The following is a 23,310-nucleotide window of genomic DNA, read 5'->3' on the forward strand; positions in this document are numbered from 1 at the left end:
ACCAACTTTTATCAACCACTTCTAGAAAATCAGAAGAATGTGTTCAAAACATTCATGCTTGGTATCAAAGCAATGGAAGCTATTTTAACCTTTGCTCCTACAAGACTTCATAGTCAATGTAGCTACTCAGGAGTATTTCTGGATAGACAGAAAACCCTCCCAGTGCCATTGTTTTCCAAAATGACAAATTGCGAAAGTTACCCCAGAATCAGTCAGTGAAGATGTGCTCAGTATAGGTATAATCCCAATCTCTAGAAGAACTGATGACACCACAAACCTTTTTATTCCCATGATCCATATGCCCGCTGACGGAATGCAGCGGCACAGCAGCATAGAGGTTAGCGTAAAGCTGTTGCAGCACCAACAACCCTGGTTCAATTACAGGTTTGTTGGTGCAGCCAGTGACTGCGAGGGTCAGGGTTCCACTGGGTGCTCCAGTTCCCTCCCACATTTTGAAGATATACGAGTTAGGTGGTTATCTGCTCACATGGGCGTAGTCGGGCACTGTGGGCCTGCTGGGTCAGATTGGCCTGCTACTGTGCTCTCTCTAAATAATCCATGCCTCTCACCTTATACACCTCTACCAAGTCACCTACCATCGTCCTTAACCACCCACGTTCGCTCCATCTTTCCTCATAAGACACACTCTCACATCCAGGCAGCGTCCTGGTAAATCTCCTCTGCACCCCTTCTAAAATTCTAAGAGACAGTTGCGAGTGAAAATGCCAGGGGATCATCAATTTCGGAGATACTCAAAGCACCCCGTCTGGCACCAATCATTCCACGGTCAAAGTCACCTCGATCACATTTCTTCTCCATTCTCATGTTTGGTCTGAACAATAAGTGAAACACTTGACTATGTCTGCATGCTCTTAAGCATTGAGCTGCAGTCACACGATTGGCCGATTAGATATTTGCATTAATAAGATGTATCTAATTAAGTGGCCAGTGAGTGTATTGGAGCCAGGTGCTAGCTACATGAGAATTGGTAAAAAAAAAACACAACTGGTGTACATAACATGAGAACTCTAAACGCAAGCCTTTAAATAAATTACAAAGCTATGTCACCTCCTTACTTTTTAAATATCTACATTTTACATTGCAATTATATTTTAAGGCTACACAATATAAATGTAAAATTTTACATTGTTGCAAGTTTTCACTGCCAATGTAATGGTTTCTCTGTAGCAGCCATGTTTGGGTCATGACTACAGATAATGGGGCTTTGGAATGTGTGCTATCTAATGAGAGGGATGTTGTTCTTTCTTGTGGGTCTGGGAGAAAGGATTTCGGGGTCTTTTGTCAGGGAGAGATGAGAAGAGAAGACGTGAATGGAGAGAGTTGGTAGACTACCGGACGGAGTGACTTGGAGCGAGGGTCAGCTATGCTCGGAGGTCGACAGGAAGCCAGCAGACCAAACCGCGAGCTCCAACATTGCACATTAGACTGTTTCACGAGAACGGGCCCTCTTTTTTTGTTTCTTTACCAACCATATAGTCAAATTAAGAATGATAAAGCTCAATCGTTCAATCACATATCGTGTACTGTTTGTTATTTCATGGTACTGATTTGTAACAGGGGACACATCGCACAGCATCCATCCAAACAAGATTTCTTAAGTTTGGTCAGGCCGAGGCCTGTCTTCCCTAGATTAAGCCGCTAGCTGAAGCGAGAGTTACATTATGCTTTCAAATGTCTGCCAGATGCATGAAAAATCTGGGTGCACAAGCTCCGGATAAACACTAGCTTGCTGTAATTACTCCATTCTTACAGGAGAACATCACAATGGCATACTCAACATGCATGTGTGCACACCATTACAATTCACCAAGTGTCACCTATAACATTAAATGTGGGCAGGTCTTTTTCAAAATCTTGCACAGATCACTGTCCTTACTTTACAAGCGGAGTACTTGCAAGACTCCATTTGTGATCAAACTTTAGACTGTCGCTGTCTTGACTTGAGTAATCTACCAAATACACCTACTTTTACAGGGAGACATTAATAGGAACACAGCCCTCCCAAAACAGTTCACACTGCTCATACAAAACCACAAAGACAGGCAAGCACAAGGAATTCTGATAAATATTCCAAATTATGAGCAAATCCATGCAGTTAATGCAAGAGACAAGATTTTACCTGCACACCTCCCATTTTTGCACAAACGGTGGAATGTGCAAAGCCCTCCGTACATCTGGGTTATTCAAGTAGTCAGAGCAGGCGGTGGTGTTGGTGCAAGGGGGGTCTAATCGCACATTCATGTAGCTCTGATACATGTTCTGCTGTTTCTGGAGAAAATGTATGAGACATAAGCATGACAGAGTAAAGCTCAAGAACCAAGTTTGCTGGAACGGCTCTGGTAATTGGCTTGTCCAGTGAGTGAGGCAGGGGCAGACCATTCCCAACTACATTAACCCGAATAACCTGATCCAGCTCCGTTTTTCAAATAGGCACACCTACCAGCAATTGAAGAGAAATTAATCCCATGGCTCTGCATTTAAAATTACTTGTTTAATTTATTCTTAAAAAATCAAATGCTACACTTCCCTTATTTCCAGCAAATTCAAGTGTAAAATGCAAATCTGATGGACCCGAGTTTTTAAATAGAAAGTAGATGCAGATGCTAGATACTGCTACAGTCAAAATTCCTAGAAAAATGAAGGATGTAGAAAATTAGGTGAAGCAATCAGATGCAGCCATCTACAAAAATGGAATCAGTTTTAGAGAACTGAAATGCCCTACAAACAGACAAAGGAGTTAACACCCAAGTTTCGGTACCTGCAACTTCAGCTAAAAATGGTATTTGTGGAAATTGAAGAAATACTAAATTAGGCCCAAACCCAACTTTTCACCATTTAGCTGTACAGATAAGGAATCAATACAAGTCAGACTGAAGTGATGCAAGTACATCTCCATATGGTGATTGGAAAGCGCATCCATATGAACTGTTTAAACTGATATGTTTAGATTAGTAGTTGTACAACAGATTAGTTGATCAATGTTATGCAGTACTTAGAAAGTTACAATTACTGAATAGCGACTTGACTTGAAAGGTTTGGGTCTCCCCCTTACTGGAGTTGAACTGAAGCACATACTTATCTACAATTCATCAGAAGATAGAAGCAATAACTACCATTTTCCTTAAAGCAACACACATCAAAGTTGCTGGTGAACACAGCAGGCCAGGCAGCATCTCTAGGAAGAGCTACAGTCGACATTTCTGGCACTGTACCGCTTCCTAGAGATGCTGCCTGACCTGCTGCGTTCACCAGCAACTTTGATGTGCACTGCTTGAATTTCAAACTTCTGCAGAAATCCTCGTGTTTACACTTTCCTTAAAGGTTTGGTCTGTGGATTAGGCAGTGGTATTCTACTGGTTCCTGACTCCTGAAATGACCACTTCTACTTTCTGTTCTACTCCTAATATTCCCTCCCCCCAGTTAACAAGACTCCATCAAACTATACTGCCATGAATGAATAGCTATGGTCAAACAGCACAGGAGACACTTTCAGGGATGGGTGATTTTGCTAGATTGGACAGGTTTGAATGCCATTGTCCCTCAGCTGGAGCAAAGGAAAGTTGGAGACAGGGAAAAGACTCTACATGTGGTGGAACAAAGGATTACAAAATGATGTGGATGGAGTGAAATATCTGGATGTGTACATTTGTGTATCATACGTTAAAATTTTACATGGGCTAATGAGAAAGATCACTGAGCCATCAATTTTAACAGATCATTCTTGAATGAACTGCAGCTTGTTTGGGCATTGTGAAATCAAGCAGAAAAATTAAAATTCGAACAAGGACATAAGTCTCAGGAAATGCTGGCGATGGAAGTGAGGAAAGGGGCAGGATTAGGTAGGTAAAATAATGATTGCATAGACAGGTGATATTACAAGTAGCTTGTTGCTAAGCTGGTTGTGGCATTTGTAGTTGGGTTGAGCAAGCAATTATTGAAGGTATTATAATCAGTGCACAAGGTCACTGCCCTGCATTGTTTTGTGCACTTTATGTAGTCTAGTGTAGCTTTGTGTTGTCTCACTTAGTCTAGTGTAGTTTTGTGTTGTTTCATGTAGCACCATGGTCCTGGAGGAATGTTGTTTCGTTTTTACTGTGTACTGTACCAGCAGCTTATGGTCGAAATGACAATAAAAAGCGACTTGACTTGAAAGGTTTGGGTCTCCCCCCTTACTGGAGTTGAACTGAAGCATTTACTTACCCACAATTCATCAGAAGACAATTATTTCTCTCCATCTTTCTCTTCCAGATAGCTCTCAGAAACATTGACACTAGTTAAAATTTTCTCCTTCTGATCTTCAAATGCCATTATAATCCTATTTTATTTTTTGTTATGATACGCTTGATGGGTAGGTTAGCCAGTTGCAGATAATGTAAAGGATTAAAAATACAGTGGGATACAGAAATGGGCAGAGAAATGGCAGATGGAGTTTAATCCAAGCAAGTGTGAGGTGTTGCACTAAGGGAGATTAAATGAAAGGAGAAAGTACAGTCGGCCCTCCTTATCCGCGAGTTCTGCATGCGCGAACTCAACCAACCGCGAATCAAGAAAACCCGGAAGTGCTCTTCCAGCATTTGTTGTTCGAACATATACAGACTTTTTTTTCTTGTCATTATTCCCTAAACATTGCAGTATAACAACTATTTTACATAGCATTTCCATTGTATTAGGTAATATAAGTAATCTAGAGATGATTTAAAGTATATGGGGGGGATGTGCGTAGGTTATCGTGGATCAGGATCAGAAAAAAAAACGGAAGTTCTCTTTAAGTCGGAGCAGGTACATCCGGTATTATTTAGCGTCAGTTATTCAAACGTTTGTCTTAGTATATATTTTACCTTTCTATGCATATAAAACACTTAAGAAATGTATGTTTCAGCGCCGGGCTCGGGACGGAAATTCCCAAGTTCGATCCAGTGACAGAACGTTCCCGAGCGCTCTCCATCCCTGCTGGGTTGATGTGGAGAATCAAAAACCCAAAACCCAATAATTAAACCACTGTGTTGCTTAGTAATAATTGTAGCTTTAATTGGGGCAGGGCTTTTCTCACTTTATCCTTTAAAATTGTTCCGATCATTGGCCGACTGTAGCCTAACGCTTTTCCAATGACCGATGGTGTTTCACCTCTTTCCGATCACTTTATTATTTCCACTTTATTTTAAATCACGGTCGTGATTATTTTCATGAAAAGAAACACTGTGGATTCAGAGCTCCGCCGCCGGGTCCTAATGCCCACTGCACTGAGACCGGTTAAATAAGGTCCGGGGTTCCACTGGGTCCTAAGGTCCACCGCATTTAGACAAGTTGAATAAGGGTCTTGAGCATCCGTGAGGGGTCCCAGAAAATCTCTCACGGATAAGGAGGGCCGTCTGTATACAATTAATGTCAGGCACCTGACTGGAATTGAAGTACAGAGGGATCTTGGAGTCCAAGTCCATTGCTCACTGACAGTAATGCAATAGAGAAAGTGGATTTGGTTAAGACTCATCGCAAAGTCACCTTCGTTGGCAGGGGTATTGAGGACAAGGGTAAGGAAGTCACGCTGCAGCCAAACAGATCTTTAGTCAGACTGCACTTGGAGCATTGTTCGTTGTCCATTACAGGAGGGATGTGGAGACAGTAGAGAGGGTGAAGAGGTTTATCAGGATGCTGTCTGGATTAGAGGGATGAGCTACAAGGTCGGACAAACTTGGACTGTTCTCAAAGCGGAAAATGAGGAGAGACCTGATAGAATTTAAGATTTTGAGAGGCATAATTAGGATAGACATCTGGAATCTTTTTCCCCAGCCCACTGGCTGAATGTTTCCAGGAACTACTGCTCCCTCTAGGGTACCAGTCGGGGCCTGCCAGCACCTATGACCTGCTGTGGAATCCTCCTTGCCTGGAGCCAGGTCTGCCAGTCAACCAAGACTACTTTCCGGCCAGGAATTTGTCACGGACACAAGATGCACTGTGAACTTAATGCTTCAGCGTGTAGGAAGACCAAGACATCAGGACTTCTGTTCTTGCCTGCCCTCCAAGTTCATCATTAGACCACTGACTGCAGGTACTAGGTAGTTCTAAGGGAAGGACATGTTCGGTACAGCTTTGTGGGCAGGGGCCTGTATTGTGCTGTAGGTTTTCTATGTTTCTAACCAGCTGATCCACAGCTGAACACAGACCATTTCCAAAATCTGCTTTAAACTTTTACTACCCAATCCTTCACAGGTTTCACAATAGTTAAAATTTACAGAATGCAAATTAATGCTGAATTCCCTGATGACCGAATTTATTTGGATAAAGGTGGCACGGTACCCCAGTGGTTGGCACAACACCTTATAGTACAGGCAACCCCAGCTTCAATTCCTGCCGCTGACTGTAAGGAGTTTGCACGTTTTCCCCGTGACAATATGGGTTTCCTCTGGGTGCTCCTGTTTCCTAGTGGCTGGTACGTTAATTGACCATTGTAAATTTTTCTGTGGTTAGGCTAGGATTAAATCAGAGGATTGCAGGGGGCATAATGCGTACTGTATCTCAATAAATACAGGTGGCCCCCATTTTCCGAATGTTCGCTTTACCATAGCTCGCTGTTACGAAAGACCTACATTAGTTACCTGTTTTTGCTAACCGAAGAGTGTTTTCCCTCTCACGAAAAAAAGCAGCGCATGCCCCGAGCAGCCAAGCTCCTCCCCCAGCACTGCATTCTAGCCGCCATAGCTTAAACACGTGCCTGTGAGCATCTGTGCTTTATCTCGATTTATTTTGTGCATCCGTTAGTAAGATGAGTTCTAAGGTATCGGAAAAGCCTAAGAGAACTCGTAAGGGTGTTACGCTTAGCGTAAAACTGGATGTAATTAAGCGTTTTGATCGTGGTCAACGAAGTAAGGACATTGTCCACGCGTTGAACTTGCCTGCGTCCACCATTCGCACTATTTACACGCAGAGAAAAAGAATCTTGAAAGCTGCCGATGTCACTATTGGTTCTGCTCGTAGCAAAGTGGTCTCTTTTAGTCGGCATCCAATAATGGATAAAATGGAAAGTCTATTGCTTAAGTGGATTGATGGGTGTAAAAAGCGTGGTGTTCCCTTAAGTTATCTTATACTTAAGGAGAAATCAGTCAGACTTTTTAATAAGCTGAAACATAAAGCACTGGACGACGGTGATGAAAGTGTTGCGAAAGTGGAATTTAAAGGTAGTCATGGTGTCCTGATGAAGGGTCTCGGCCTGAAACGTCGACTGCACCTCTTCCTCGAGATGCTGCCTGGCCTGCTGCGTTCAACAGCAACTTTTATGTGTGTTGCTTGAATTTCCAGCATCTGCAGAATTCCTGTTGTTTATGGGTGGTTTGATTGGTTTCTGGAGGCAAGGGCAGCTTCATAGTTTAATGTTCACCGGAGGGAGTGCTTCCGCTGATACTGAAGTGACCAAAAAGTTCCCAGCAGAACTGAAGAAAATAATTACAGAAGGTGGTTATTTGTATAAGCAGGTGTTTAACTGTGACGAAACTGCAATTTATTGGAAAAAATTGCTGAGCAAGACATTTATTTCGATAGAAGAAAAGCAGGCTAAGGGACACAAGGCATCGAAGGACAGGTTTACCCTAATGCCTATTATTAACGCTACTGGTGATGCTGACCTTAAGCCTCTACTAGTGTATCATTCAGAAAATCCGAGGGCACTTAAAGGCGTTGATAAGAAAGCACTTCCCGTTGTGTTCCGTTCACATCAAAGCAGTTGGAATACCCAAGTGATTTTTTTCTGAGTACATGACTGGATACGTTAGTCCTTCAGCTGAAAAATACTAGAGAAAATAACCTCGATAATAGCTGTCCTGTGATTGTCAATAATTGTGCTGCTCATCCACCTGCCATTACCGAGTATGGCAGTAACATTCGTGTTGCGTTCTTACCGCCGAATACGACATCGTTGCTGCAGCCGTGCAACCAAGGCCTAATAGCCACAATTAAGGCTTACTATACGCAAAATGTGATGCATTTTATTGTAAATGCTATTGACAGAGAGGGCAACTCCGCAGCGTCTTTGCCAAGATCTGGAAAGAATACAATATAAAATTGGCAATCGTCAACCTTGGAGATGCTCTCGATAGGCTAACAGTCTCGATGAGAAATGGCGTTTGGAGGAAACTATGTCCCGAAGCAGTGAACGATTTTAAAGGCTTCGAACCATCAACAATAAATACGACAATAGTGAGCTTGGCTAAGGAGGCTGGGTTTGTGGAAGATGACAAAGATGATGAAGAGGTTTTGGCATTCCATGACCAAGAATTGACAGATGAAGAGTGGATGCAACTGCAAGAGGAAAGGATACGAATTGAAACCGAACGCAGTAGCGAACTGCCTAAAAGTAAAGTCGTCCAGGAACTGAACGTGAAGCACTTGCGGGAGATTTTTGCTGCGAGTGACAGGCCTGCAATGATTGCAGAAAAATATGACTTTAATTTTGAACGGGGGCATAGGTTTAGGGTATATCTGCAGGATGGTTCGAGTGCTTACAAAGAACTGTATGATAGGAAAATGCATGAGGCTAAGCAGTCAAGCATACTGTTGTTTTTCAAGCCTTCCACATCAGCCACAGCAGACGACGAACCTCAGCCTTCGACATTGAGGCAGGCAGACATAGAAGACATTAGTGACCGGTCTCCTGTACCTCCCACCACCGCAACCTCAGCCTAACACACCACCATCGGTGTGCTCGCTGTCTTCCCAATTCTGCTAAGTGAAACTACACTGCATATAATACATTATTTCTACTTTATATAGGCTGTGTATTTCTATTTGCTATGATTTGGTAGGTTATTTTTCGGGTCTGGGAACATGCAAAAATTTTTCCAATATAAATGAAAGACATTTTTGCAAAAGTGGAATTTAAAGGTAGTCATGGGTGGTTTGATTGGTTTTTGAGGTGACGGCAGCTTCATAGCTTAAAGGTTACTGGAGAGAGTGCTTCCGCCGAGAGCACTTGCGTGAGATTTTCACTATGCTTGACTGTGCTGCAATGATTGCTGAGAAGTATTTCTACTTTATATAAGCTGTGTATTTATCATATCATTCCTGCTTTTACTATGTTAGTGTTATTTTAGATTTTGTGCGCTATGGTATGATTTAGGAGGTTACTTTTTTGGGTCTAGGAACACTCAAAAATTTTTCCCATAAAAATTAATGGTAATTGCTTCTTTGCTTTACGCCATTTCGGCTTACGAACGGTTTCATAGGAACGCTCTACCTTCGGATAGCGGGGGAAACCTGTAAAATAAAGATGAATCGTATTTACCTTCCTCCATAAAAGGCTCATTTCACTTTTGGGAAACAGGTTCTCCAAATTATGAATAACCAGTTGCTTCTGATTTTGATCAAAGCTGTTAAGATAAAAAAAAAAGCATATTGCTTGGTGGTTTAACTGTGGTGTCAGAATATGTGACGACACTTGCGGGCTGCCTCAGTACATCTTTGGTACATTGGTTAACATAAACGGAACAATTCGATAGACATGTGATAAATAAATTTCAATCCTGAACCTTGTCCAACCCAGTGGAGTAAGTTCATGCAGTTTTCCCACTAAGTGGTGGGGGGACATTGACATATGCTCGGCTCCCTTGAAGAAGCACAACAAGGTAAACAAGTGTAAACAGATGCCAACAGTTTCAAAGTTTTCAATCTTCATGAAATTTGGTAGTTACTGATAGTTAACTGTGGAAATGCCAACAGATCCCTGGAAAATTCAGGTCATGATTTGGGATTTCCCCCCCCCCCCCTCAGTCTACACAAAGCAAGGCAAGATTCACTTGCACCTCCTCCAGCCTTGCCCACTGCATTCAGTGCTCCAAATGTGGCCTTCACCACATTGGCAAGACCAAGAGTAGACTGGGCAACCATTTTGCACAGCACCTACGCTCTGTCCGCCATAACCATGCCAAGTTCCTATTGATGGCATTTCCATTCCCCTGCCCATTCTAACACTAACCTGCCCATTGTCAGCCTCTCCACCGCTTGGGTGAGCCCTGACTCAAATTGGTGAAACACCACATCATATTCTATATGGGTAGTCTACAATCCAGAGGCATAAACACTGCATTTTCCAATTTCAGGAATGCTAGGTCTCCTCCAATTCCACTACTTCCCACACATACCAAGATTAATCCTTTTGCAACGGTGTGGATTGCTTTCCAAAAAAACTTGCAAATAAGGCATTTTGTCACTGGGACTTGAGTACAGGGAGGAAACCAGAGCACCCAGAGGAAACCCACTGCAGTTATGGAGAGAATGTAAAAATTCATAACAGACAGCAGTAGGAATTGGACCCAGGTTGCTGGTACTGTACCGCATTGTGCTAAGCACCATGGTACCATGCAGCCCTGTCGTCAGTAGATAGCAAACATTCCAACATCGTTCCAAGTTCAAACCAACTTTTACATACTGTACTTGGCCTGGAACTCCTCCAATGCAATCAGCATACAGGTTGTATACATTCAGCCCAGAAAACGATACAATATGCATCACCTCCATAACCTGTAAAGAAAAAAAAACTTCATAATCTTCTCAACATTAATTATTCCAACTGTCCCTTGCCAGAAAGGTTAACGAAAGTTAAAAGTACATTTATTATCAACGTATGTATACTTTATACAAGCTTGAGATTTGTCTCCTTACAGGCAGCCACTAAACTAAGAAACCCAATAGAACCCATGAAATAAAGATCGTCAAATACCCAATGTGCAGGGAAAAAAAAATCGTGCAAATAATAAAAGCAAGTAAATAACATTCAGAACTGAAGTTCACGAAAGTGAGGCCACAGGCACGAAGCCAGCCAGTCACAGTTGATCCAGGAGCCTGTTGGAGGCTACAGCCTCAGTTCAGCAGAATAAGTAAACCCCGTGGGCATCCAGCTGAACACTGGCCCGTGCCTCTCCTCCGGCTCTGACACCCAGATACTTCAATCTGGCCTGACACTTAAATCAGTTAAACAGTGGGCCGTTCCTCACACTCCACCCGTGCCCTGCCTCTCTGATACGCTCTCGGACCTGGACTCCGCTGCCTCGTCTCAGTTCTGCCGCTTCAAATCGCCTCCAAGTCCACTCCAGCAATTGCCATACAGTGGTTCATACCCCGCTCCTGGGCCTGGGCCCGGGCCCTGCCACCTCTGTCTGGCCAATACACACAATGCTGCAACCACCCTGCACCTTCAAAACTTCAGCTCAAAAGCTCAACAGCTCAACTCCAAAAGGGAAGTTACAGGCTAGTAATTGCAGTGGTTGTTTGAGAGAAAAGTGTGATTACTAAAGTAGTTAGTAGTTTTGTTTGCTGCCAGCAAGTCGTCACTGTGCCTCACCAGTGCCATCTTAAACCAGAAGATGTACAGTATACAGTGTTTCTAGCTTACTCCTTCAGTACTCCAACCAATTTTAGCAATTATATTACCAAAGGGCTGGGTCAGAAGCATTGGTAAGCACATACAGCGCAACTCCCTTGATTAAATCACTACACAGAAGTCCAGGAGACTGTAAGCAAAGCTATGTTATCATTCGTCACTGTTTATGTCTCATTCTGGGCAGCACAGATGAGAACATGAAATATAACAGCACAACACAGGCTTTCTGGCCCACGATGCTGTGCCAGCCTTTTAACCTACTATAAAATCAATCCAGCCCTTCCCTCCTACATATATTGACATAGACTCTTCTAGCCCTTCAAGCTACACTGCTCAGCAATCACCCAATTTAGTCCTAGCCTAATTAGGCGCAAGGAGAAGATGGCAGCGCGACGCAGCGCACGCAGCTCTCCGGTGAAATGATATCGTATTTGTAAGTAGGACGCTGTGCACAATTCTGATTTGATGGAGACAGATGTGAGAAGCACAGAGGAATATCTGGAGAAATTTTTGAAATGCCCGGTTCGCTGCCGCTGCTACTGTGCGATCGAGAATCTCTGGAGGGAAGGCCCCAAGATCCCCGGCTTTGCCTGCTGCTAGCGACTGAGGCTGGGGTCGAAGCGTTCGGCAGAGATGGTGCTCGGTATCGGAGGGCTGATCGGAGCTCGAAGTTTTCAGATGACTCAGAGTCAGACTGTGGTCGGGCATGGCAGGGAGAGTTTTCTTCCTTCTCCCGTCTGCGTGAGATGTGGGACTTTCGAGAGACTTCGAACTTTTTTTTTTTACTGTGCCCATGGCCTGTTCTGCATCAAGTTATGGTATTGTTGCACTGCTGTGACTATATGTTATAATTATGTGGTTTTTGTTAGTTTTTCAGTCTTGGTCTGTCCTGTGTTTCTGTGATATCACACCAGAGGAACATTGTATCATTTCTTAATGCATGCATTACTAAATGACAATAAAAGAGTCCTCATAATCTAATCTAATCTAAGGGAATATTTACAAAGACCAGTTAACCTACCAATTGTAGGTTTTTGGACTGAGGGGGGAAACCAGAGCACCCAGAGGAAACTCACATGGTCAGGATGAGAACATACAAACTGCTTACAGGCAACTGTGGGAATTGAACCCAGGTCACTGGTACTGTGAAGTGTCGTGCTAACTACTGCGCTAACATGCCGCCTCATCCACCACTGCAAAAATTCAGATTTATTCAACCCCCGATTCGTAAACTTCCCAATTATTTGTGTCTAAGGCTCCTTGTGTCAATTATCCTATGTAAAAATCATACTTCTCAAAAAATATCCTTTATTTTGGCAGACTGATGCTCATGGGTAAGATGAAATAATAAAACAATACAATACACAGACCATCTTTTAACCTGATTAAACCAAATGCTACCTTTGGCTCTTTTTAACCCGTCTAAGCTTTGTGCTCTTCATCCACGTTGCACACCAAGATCAATACAGTAGGTTCATTAACAATTAGATTATCGCAAGCTTTATGTGTCACATGTACATCGACATATACAGCGAAATGTGTAATTTGTATTAACAGCCACAGTCCAAGTGTGCTCTGGGGACAGCCCGCAAATGTCACCACGCTTCCTGCGCCTACGTAGCATGCTCACTACACACAATCCCTTACTAATCTGCAAATCATTGGAATGCGAGAGGAAACCAGAGGGGTCATGGGGGGGGGGGGGGGGGGAGAGAGAAACATACAAACTCCATACAGGCAGCAAAAATGAACCCCTGATCAGTGTTGTAGAGTGTTATGCTAGCCTCTATGCTGCTGTGCCACCTCAAACTACCATGCCATGACAGCATATAATAATTGGGAACTGATATGAGGGAACCATTTCTGCAGGAGAGGGTAGGACCCAAACTACAAAAGAAAACAAGGATGTACACCATGTTAGAATACTTTTACTTTAAATTCAGTTGAGCTGCAATGCGCAGCTTGAAGTACTGGAAAGATGGAAAGAAATTAACTGGTAACTTTTGGGAGGTACAAAGAGGAAAACTATGCAAGCTATGGGGAAGGAATGATCTGTAAAAGTAGCTGTGCACGATAGGGATGTACAAAATGATACTCACCTTTGACATACAGGTCTTATTTTTATTGTTGTGGAAGTTGCATATTTCCTCAGAACAGCAGAACTTCTGAAGATCATTCCAAAGTCTAAAAGAAATTATGGAGAATATGTTATTTACTCCCTAAACTAGTAGAATATTTTACTCTCAGGGTAGAAATACCAGGTGCAGATTGGAATGAACTCAGACATGTATGGAAAAAACAAAGTGGCAGCTGGTGGTTGGATAAACTTTACTCGTGTGTCGAGATAGCATTTAGAAAGGCAGATTTTCATCTGCACTATCTACAACATAAGATGCAAGGTTTTTGGCCTTAACGGATTTCCATTGTTTTCTAAAGATTCACATTAAGGGTTACTAGGTTGCATGACAATAACAGTGAAATAAAACCAAAAAAAAAAAATCATATCACACACTGTGCTTGGGCAAAATTCACTTGGATTTAGCTTCATCATGAATCCTGCATCCTGGAAATCTTCAAGGAATGATGTCTCAAAAAGGCAGCATCCATCATTAGGGACTACCATCATCCAGGTTATACCTTGTTCTCATTGCTACCATCAGGAAGAGCTACAAAAGTGTGAAGGCAACGATTCAGGAGCAACTCAACAATTCAGGAACAACTTCTTCCCCTCTGCCATCCATTTTCAAAATGGACATTAATCTGTATATATCATGTGTGACATAAAGACTATTGCCCTTGTGTAGAATAATTCATGAAAATAAAATCCAGGAAATACCCAGAAGTTCAGATTGCATGACTAGAGTAGAGTCAAAGTTTCAGGTCAATGATCTTTCATCGTTATTTCAGATTTTCAATACTGGTAATTTTGTTTGATAGGAAGCACAGAAGTCAGTGCAAGCTGGAGGTAGCATTTCCCACACCAAATAGACACCCCTTGGAGAATGAAAGATCCAATGAACTCAGATCTGAAATGTTAAGTGGTTCTCTTTCTGCAAAAGCTGTCTGGCCAACAAAGTGTTTCCAGCATTTTGTTTTATTTCGGATACCGCTTCAAATGCTTACAGCAAGCCAGAGACCCCAATGGCCCAAATATTCTGTTACTGTTCACCACCATGCCAAAAGAAGAGAAATAACACATATTTTAATGCCACTCTGCATATCTGCATGACATTTTTAGTTGAATCCTCGTCATGGTGAATGTGATAACTGTAATAACCATACAATGCATCATGGGGAAACACTGATCAACTCACGCTTTCCTAAATAGCGTGTTAAACCATCCAACTTTTGCTTCCCATTCATTTGCCAACAATCAGACCTATAAACAGTCTATTTTGCCTTTTAAAATATTGAGAGCATTACCACTTAGATATCTTAAGACCTAGGTGAAGAGGTGGAAAACTGTATTAGTGTAGATACCCATTTTTGTAGACAGTTAGGTCAGTATAAATAATCCCACTCCCAGGGCTGTAAAATACTATGTGATGATTTGCATAAAAACCATAGAAACTACAGCACAGAAACAGGCCTTTTGGCACTTCTTGGCTGTGCCGAACCATTTTCTGCCTAGTCCCACTGACCTGCACACGGACCATATCCCTCCATACACCTCCCATCCATGTATCTGTCCAATTTATTCTTAAATGTTAAAAAAGAAAGCGCATTTACCACCTCATCTGGCAGCTCATTCCATACTCCCACCACTCACTGTGTGAAGAAGTCCCCCCAATGTTCCCTTTAAACTTTTCCCCCCTCACCCTTAACCCATGTCCTCTGTTTTTTTTCTCCCCTTGCCTCAGTGGAAAAAGCCTGCTTGCATTCACTCTATCTATACCCATCATAATTTTATATACCTCTATCAAATCTCCCCTCATTCTTCTACGCTCCAGGGAATGAAGTCCTAACCTATTCAACCTTTCTCTGTAACTGAGTTTCTCAAGTCCTGGCAACATCTTTGTAAACCTTCTCTGCATTCTTTCAACCCTATTTATATCCTTCTTGTAATTTGGTGACCAAAACTGAACACAATACTCCAGATTCAGCCTCACCAATGCCTTATACAACCTCATCATAACATTCCAGCTCTTATACTCAATACTTTGATTAATAAAGGCCAATGTACCAAAAGCTCTCTTTACAACCCTATCTATTTGTGACACCACTTTTAGGGAATTTTGTATCTGTATTCCCAGATCCCTCTGTTCTACTGCACTCCTCAGCGCCTTACCATTAACCCTGAGTGTTCTACCTTGGTTTGTCCTTCCAACGTGCAATACCTCACACTTATCTGTATTAAACTCCATCTGCCACTTTTCAGCCCATTTTTCCAGCTGGTCCAAGTCCCTCTGCAGGCTCTGAAAACCTTCCTCACTGTCTACTACACCTCCAATCTTTGTATCATCAGCAAATTTGCTGACCCAATTTACCACATTATCATCCAGATCATTGATATAGATGACAAATAACAATGGACCCAGCACTGATCCCTGTGGCACACCACTAGTCACAAGCCTCCACTCAGAGAAGCAATTCTCTACCACCACTCTTCATGTCATACAGCTTTTTTCCTCAAATAAAAACAATTGTATTGTCCTATAGTTTAGAGCACCTTTACGGGTAGAGTCTTGTCGTAAGACAACTAAAATATCAGATCATACAGCTTCTGTACTATTTCATTCACTGCTTCTTTTAATAGCTCAGGTTGTTTCACTCATTGCAACAATTTATAATTTTTCTCCCACCAGATGGCAAATCCCTCATTTTCTCCTCATTGTTTACAACAGCAATATTTCTTATTCCTCATATCTGCGATATTATTGTTTAAAAACAGATGGAACATACTTAAGTATTCTGCACCCCCCACCAACACTGACTTCCTCCAGTTAACATTAGAGGTGTTTATTCTCAGCCCTATATTTTAGCTGTCCGTGCTTTATTTTAGCTGTCCGCCTACAAAGTGGTCTTCTTGCTTCCCCTCTGAATCTTGAGTGTTTGTAAGTAAATGTCCTTTTGCGTTCCTAGTAGTATAGTCATACTTTATTGATCCTGAGGAAAATTGGTTTTCGTTACAGTTGCACCATAAATAATTAAATAGTAATATGTAAATTATGCCAGGAAATAAGTCCAGGACCAGCCTATTGGCTCAGGGTGTCTGACCCTCCAAGGGAGGAGTTGTAAAGTTTGATGGCCACAGGCAGGAATGACTTCCTATGACGCTCTGTGCTGCATCTCAGTGGAATGAGTTTCTGGCTGAATGTACTCCTGTGCCCAACCAGTCCATTATGTAAACACAAGATAATCTGCAGATGCTGGGGTCAAAGCAACACTCACAACACGCTGGAGGAACTCAGCAGGTCGGGCAGCATCCGCGGAAAAGATCGGTCGACGTTTCGGGCCGGAACCCTTCGTCAGGACCACCATGTCCTGACGAAGGGTTCCAGCCTGAAACGTCGACCGATCTTTTCCACAGATGCTGCCCGGCCTGCTGAATTCAGTCCATTATGTAGTGGATGGGAGTCATTGTCCAAGATGGCATGCAACTTGGACAGCATCCTCTTTTCAGACACCACCGTCAGAGTGTCCAATTCCATCCCCACAACATCACTGGCCTTATGAATGAGTTTGTTGATTCTGCTGGTGTCTGCTACCCTCAGCCTGCTGCCCCAGCACACAACAGCAAACTTGATCGCACTAGCCACCACAGACTCATAGAACATCCTCAGTATCGTCTGACAGATGTTAAAGGACCTCAGTCTCCTCAGGAAATAGAGATGGCTCTGACCCTTCTTGTAGACAGCCTCAGTGTTCTTTGACCAGTCCAGTTTATTGTCAATTCGTATCCCCAGGTATTTGTAATCCTCCACCAAGTCCACACTGACCCCCTGGATGGAAACAGGGGTCAGCAGTGCCTTAGCCCTCCTCAGGTCTACCACCAGCTCCTTAGTCTTTTTCACATTAAGCTGCAGATTGGTAATCATTTTCCAATGTTCTATAGATTCAGGATCAGTTCCTGTGGATTGGAGGGTGGCTAATGTTGTCCCTCTCTTCAAGAAGGGACGAAGAGAGAAAACAGGGAATTATAGATCGGTTAGCCTGATGTCGGTGGTGGGAAAGATGCTGGAGTCAATTATAAAAGATGAAATTACGACACATCTGGATAGCAGTAACAGGATCAGTCCAAGTCAGCATGGATTTACGAAGGGGAAATGGTGCTTGACTAATCTTCTGGAATTTTTTGAGGATGTAACTATGAAAATGGACAAGGGAGAGCCAGTGGATGTAGTGTACCTGGACTTTCAGAAAGCCTTTGATAAAGTCCCACATAGGAGATTAGTGGGCAAAATTAGGGCACATGGTATTGGGGGCAGAGTACTGACATGGATTGAAAATTGGCTCACAGAAAACAAAGTAGCGATTAACGGGTCCCTTTCGGATTGGCAGGCGGTGACCAGTGGGGTACCGCAAGGTTCAGTGCTGGGACCGCAGCTGTTTACAATATATATTAATGATTTAGATGAGGGAATTAAAAGTAACATTAGCAAATTTGCCGATGACACAAAGCTGGGTGGCAGTGTGAAATGTGAGGAGGATGTTATGAGAATGCAGGGTGACATGGACAGGTTGGGTGAGTGGGCAGATGCAGTTTAATGTGGATAAATGTGAGGTTATCCACTTTGGTGGTAAGAACAGAAAGGCAGATTATCTAAATGGAGTCAAGTTAGGAAAAGGGGAAGTACAATGAGATCTAGGTGTTCTTGTACATCAGTCACTGAAAGCTGCAATCATGATATTTTGCTTTCATTTAATTAGTGATGGCAGAAACAAAATTTGCATCTCACAATCTGATAAATGCAATGAACACCTATGCATTTTAAACAGATATTCATCAACCTGAACCTAAAATTTATAACAATGTCTATAACACATTTTTTTTTAAATAAGCTGTTATAATTGCTTGATCATGTACCTTTGGAGCATTGACTTATAAAGTACTGTTTGGTGACCAACTCTGTAAGGGTTCAGTAAACTTAATCCAAAAAAGCACTGTCACAGAAATGCTACAGAGACAATGAGTTGTTTGTACTTACGAAGATCTCAATAGCCCGTGGTAGTATGCAAAGTAAACCAAAGAGTTGTCGTTGTACTCAAAACTAGATAATCCATTTCCAACGGCCATTCCCTGAAATAAAGCAGAGGCCATTCCATCAGATCACCGTTCAAATCCTACCTTTGTCCAGGAAGATAACTGCACCTTTACTGAACAAAAATTCGAAATTTAAAATTTAAAAGTCAATGTTTTCAAGGAGAAAGTTCCAGAAATTTGCTATGCTGTATGCAAAAAGAAGCTTCCTGACAGTATTCTGATGCAAAGACAGTTCTTTTACTCTGGCCTCGCGAACCATAGGAAATAAATATGTATCTACTAACCAAATCTTCTCAATGTTTTAAATACTTCAAATAGACACCCCACCTCTACTTTTAAATCCAAGGATTTACAACCTAAAATTATATACCAGCACACTTATGAAAAAGATAATTCTGAATAAATTCCTCCTGTAGAAACCAAAGAGCTATCTCCAATTCTCCCTGGATGACCATCAATCCAGAAGGACCTTAAAACCACTGGACCCAAGGTTTGACTGCAAATATATTGTTAGCTCAGGCAATAGCTGCTGCACTAATTCCTTCACCCCTAATTCCTAGTTATAGCAGTGCTTATCCTCACTGTCTTTCAGTTGTTATACTATATAGAGCAAGGTAACCATTTAAATTCTATATTCATTCTTGTGAGATAAGACTACAGCAGCCAAACTAACTTTTATTTCCCACCCCTACGTACTGTGTAATCAACTATGTACTCTTGATTTGGAGCCACATGCAAGTCACTGGGCAATTGTGTTAAAGGCAATAATTCACAATGTCTTTTTTACTGTATTTGGTCTCATTGCTCCACGTAGGGATTTGGATTTATAGTTGTTACCGCTCCTGCATCAATCCAATGGAGCATTCAGAAAATTCAGATGTTCCTTACAAAGGGAAAATACAGTGCAATGAAATCTTCGAGTTTCCCCTCATCATTCTGAAGCACAAAGACCCAATATCCCCTCTGGTATTCCTCCAAAGTGTTTTGCTGACTAAGAAATTCTTGAACTATTATAATGAAGGAAATGCAGAAGAGATGCCATAAACCGTAGTGAGACAATGATCAGGTAATATAGTTGAGTGAATTTGATAGAGGGAAAAGTCAGAACAATGGGGAAAACACCTCTTTTACTCGAAGGGGCAATGAGATATTCATTTAACATAAAAGGCAGTACATCTGAAAGTTACTATGCTGCCTCAGACCGGACACATCAGATGGGGAAGGAAGATTTCCACATCTTCATTTTATTTATTTAGAGATACAGTGTGGAACAGCCCCTTCCGGTCCAATAAATCCTGCAACCTGTATTTAACCCTAGCCTAACCATCGGACAATTTACAACGTTGGAGATGGACTGGGCATGTGATGAGAGGAGGGGCCAACTCCATCAAGAAAGCACTTAGACCCTTGAAGAGCAGGGGAAACAGGGGAGACCAAAGACAACTTGGCACCCTACCACAGAGGCAGAAATGTGGACCCTGAACCATACCTCGGGCACAACTGAGAAGCTGGCCAAGAACAGACAGATGGAGGACCTTCACTGTTGCCCTAAACTCCAAGGGCATAACGGACAGTAAACTAAAAAACTGTTTAAAAATCACAGGACAATTTACAATGACCAATTAACCCACTAACCAGTATGTGTTTGGATTGTGGGAGGAAGCCCACAGGGTCACATGGAGAACATACAAACTCCTTAGAGATGGAGCCGGAATTGAACTCTGAACTCTGTGGCCCAAGCTGCAAGAGTGTCGCACTAACCACTACGCTGTGGTGGTGCCCCATCCTTTCATTCCCCATCTGATTGACATGCAACACATGTACCTAGCTAGCTGGGATTTATAGGTAAAATACTGCAGATCTGAAGATTGTGAAATAAATACAAAATGCCAGAAATGTTCAGGTCAAGCAGAAGCTGTGGAGATTTAAAATGTCAGTGCTCTGGTCCATATCATTATCAGAGAAAAAAAATTAGCAACCTCCAACAGTGGGCATCCTTCTCCACAGCTGCTGCTAGATTAAGCATCCTATCTGGAATGGCAAATGCTTTGCAAGTGACTGGAAGAAACTGCAGAGAGTTGTAGACAGTTCAGTACATCATGGAAACCAACTTCCCGTTTATCGGTTCTGTCTATACTTCTCACTGCCTCAGACATTCTCTCTCCTCCCCTTTTTCATTTTAGAAGATACTCTAGTCTTAAATCATGTCCTACTAGGTTCAAGGAGAGCTTTTACTCAGCAGTTAAGATTGTTAAGTAGTTCCCTAGTCGTTGTAGCTATCCTTCGAGTTCAAGGATGATGGTCTTTGTTCTGAAGAAGTGGCCCACAGAGTGAAGACGCCTGTGTGTGTATTTGTTTAACATGTACTTGATGTTGCACTCCAAGAAGCACACGATACTTCACAAATCAACCAACTGATTCCAATGGCATGGAAACCAGGACGATTGGAGCTGATACATTTGTTGCAGCCTTCATCCGCCTTCACAGCCGTTGAGTTCAAAGTAACTTCGCCCATCTGTTCCACCGTTGAGATCTTGGTTGGATTGTTCTTTGTCAGGGACCTCACCCTTGACCTTACCACCATGGGTGACCCTACAGGGAGCATAGCTCCAGGCGGCATCGCTCTCAGGATCACAGGACCACACAAGCCTCTCCACCACGACAAGGTGACAATCCACGGAGAAGCTAGTATAATAAGATGGACTACTGACCTGATGTTCGATCTTGCACCTTGTTTCTTTCTCTGCAGCTGTTATACATTATTCTGTATTATTGTTTACCTTGCTCTACCTCAATCATACTGTGTAATGATTTGACCTATACAAACAGTCTCCAAGACAAGTTTTTCACCATACATGTGACAATAAACCAATTCCAATTTGCCAACTATTTCCCCAGTTATGAACAATTTGCAATTTTTCAGCACCCACCTTAAAATTGATTTCCCTGTCAGACATGACTCTCTCTGCTAGAGTTGGTACATAGATTCCTCCATAACTCTCTCCAGTGATAAAGAACTTATTCTTCTTGTATTCTGGGAAAAGTCGGAAGAATTCTTTCAGGGCAAGGTAGTTATTGAATGAAACCTGGAAGAGGAGAGAGAGGGTGCAAGAGCAAAGTTTAAAAGCAGGGTTAATTTTGACCAGCAGTAAATACAGTGAAAATGTGATTATCAGCCAATCTCATTCTCACCCAAGGATACGACCTACAGCAATAAAAGTAAAAGATTATACTTTTGCACCAAGTCTCAATGGAAAATTCACACCAATCAGAACTTAATGTTTATATGTGATGTCTATTGAGCTACAGATCTTGCTATAGCTTGATCTGGAAGCAGATGTATACCAAGTGTTTGCAACCTCAATAGCCAATGATTACTGCAACAGATTGGTAATAGAAAATGGAAAGGATTCTAGTGTCTAAAATCATACAATACCATAAAATAATAAAGCAATACATGCCAGGACCTGGAAAGAATCCTGGTCTATCAAACTGACCATAAGACTTAGGACAAACTGCAACACGACTCTTCACTGAAAATCCAAGATCTAAGATAATGACCATTTCGAACCACTGACCAGAAACTGATCAGCTGAAAGGGCAGCTTTCACAACACTATAGCTACAAAAGGGAAGTAGGCATACATTAGTCACAACCTCAGTGTTTCTGAGAGATGAAGTGAATGAAATTTTCACCATTATGGTCATCTCATGGTCCAACTAGAAGCTCTGGCTGAACGCTGAGGTATGCTCCCTACTAAAGGCCCAGGACACTACCTTCAAGACTGGTGACAGAATAGCTCTCAGAGCAGCTAGAAGAAAAAAAAAGTATTGGGCATCAAGAGGGCCAAGACCGTCCATGTTCAAAATATTCAGGAAGACCCATCCGATAACAAACAATCCCTAGTGTATGTAGTTAGGCAACAAGAGAATTACTGACTACACAAGGAAAAACTGCACCAAAAACGTACTGTAGCAGATATAAGGGGAACTCTGGAGAGTCAATCTCCGTAAGGTGGCTGGGCCAGACAACATCCCAGGCTGAGTACTCAGGGAATGTGCACACCAGCTCACTGATGTCTTCATGGACAACTTCAACCCATCACTCATCCAGGTTGCTGTCCCCACAAGCCAAATCAGTCACTACCAACTCTGTACCAAAGAACTCTACACCTTCAGAACTGAACAACCATCACCTGGCGGCACCAACACCAATTATTCTGGTGCTCTGAACGGCTGGTACTGACACACATCAAAAACTTCATTCCTGCCACACTGGACTCTCACCAATATGCTTACCAACAGAACTAATCTACGACACCACTACTTTATAATTTCCTGTCAGTCACTTTATGCACAGACTCCTGTGCCTAGCGTCACTCTATTGACATACAACCAAATATATATAAGCCTTCTTATTTATTAATATATTTATTGTGGTTTTTTTCATTGCGTTCTTTATCTTGTGTTCTTTAGCACTGCATCAGATCCAGGGTAACAAATATTTTATTCCCCTCTACACTTGTGTACTGGAAGTGACAATAAACAACTTTGATGGATACAAAAACTCAAAACTCAGGAATACTCCAAACCATTAACTGAGCATGCTCCCTTGGTCAGCAAGCCTCCACTACTGACAGTGACAGCAGAACACCTCACCAAGAATACTGCCTAGCATCTCATTCCCCATCTGCAACACGAGAAGGGCAAGGGCAGTACGT

At 42.3% G+C, this 23,310-nt stretch overlaps 1 protein-coding gene across 4 annotated transcripts in view; it reads right to left on the reverse strand.

Annotated features, from left to right (window-relative positions):
• Window positions 1-23,310, reverse strand: part of ctsa (cathepsin A) — a 50,626-nt gene that overhangs the window by 12,804 nt on the left and 14,512 nt on the right. For all 4 annotated transcript variants that reach the window (XM_072238965.1, XM_072238985.1, XM_072238955.1 and 1 more), the window contains 6 exons: window positions 21,521-21,676; window positions 18,535-18,626; window positions 13,486-13,570; window positions 10,436-10,527; window positions 9,293-9,377; window positions 2,141-2,289 (listed from right to left, as the gene is read on the reverse strand). In XM_072238965.1, the coding sequence (XP_072095066.1) occupies window positions 2,141-2,289; window positions 9,293-9,377; window positions 10,436-10,527; window positions 13,486-13,570; window positions 18,535-18,626; window positions 21,521-21,676 (659 nt within the window). The remainder of the gene's footprint in view (window positions 1-2,140; window positions 2,290-9,292; window positions 9,378-10,435; window positions 10,528-13,485; window positions 13,571-18,534; window positions 18,627-21,520; window positions 21,677-23,310) is intronic.

This window comes from Mobula birostris, chromosome 2 (genome assembly GCF_030028105.1).
Source record: "Mobula birostris isolate sMobBir1 chromosome 2, sMobBir1.hap1, whole genome shotgun sequence".
Taxonomy (NCBI): Eukaryota; Metazoa; Chordata; class Chondrichthyes; order Myliobatiformes; family Myliobatidae; genus Mobula; species Mobula birostris.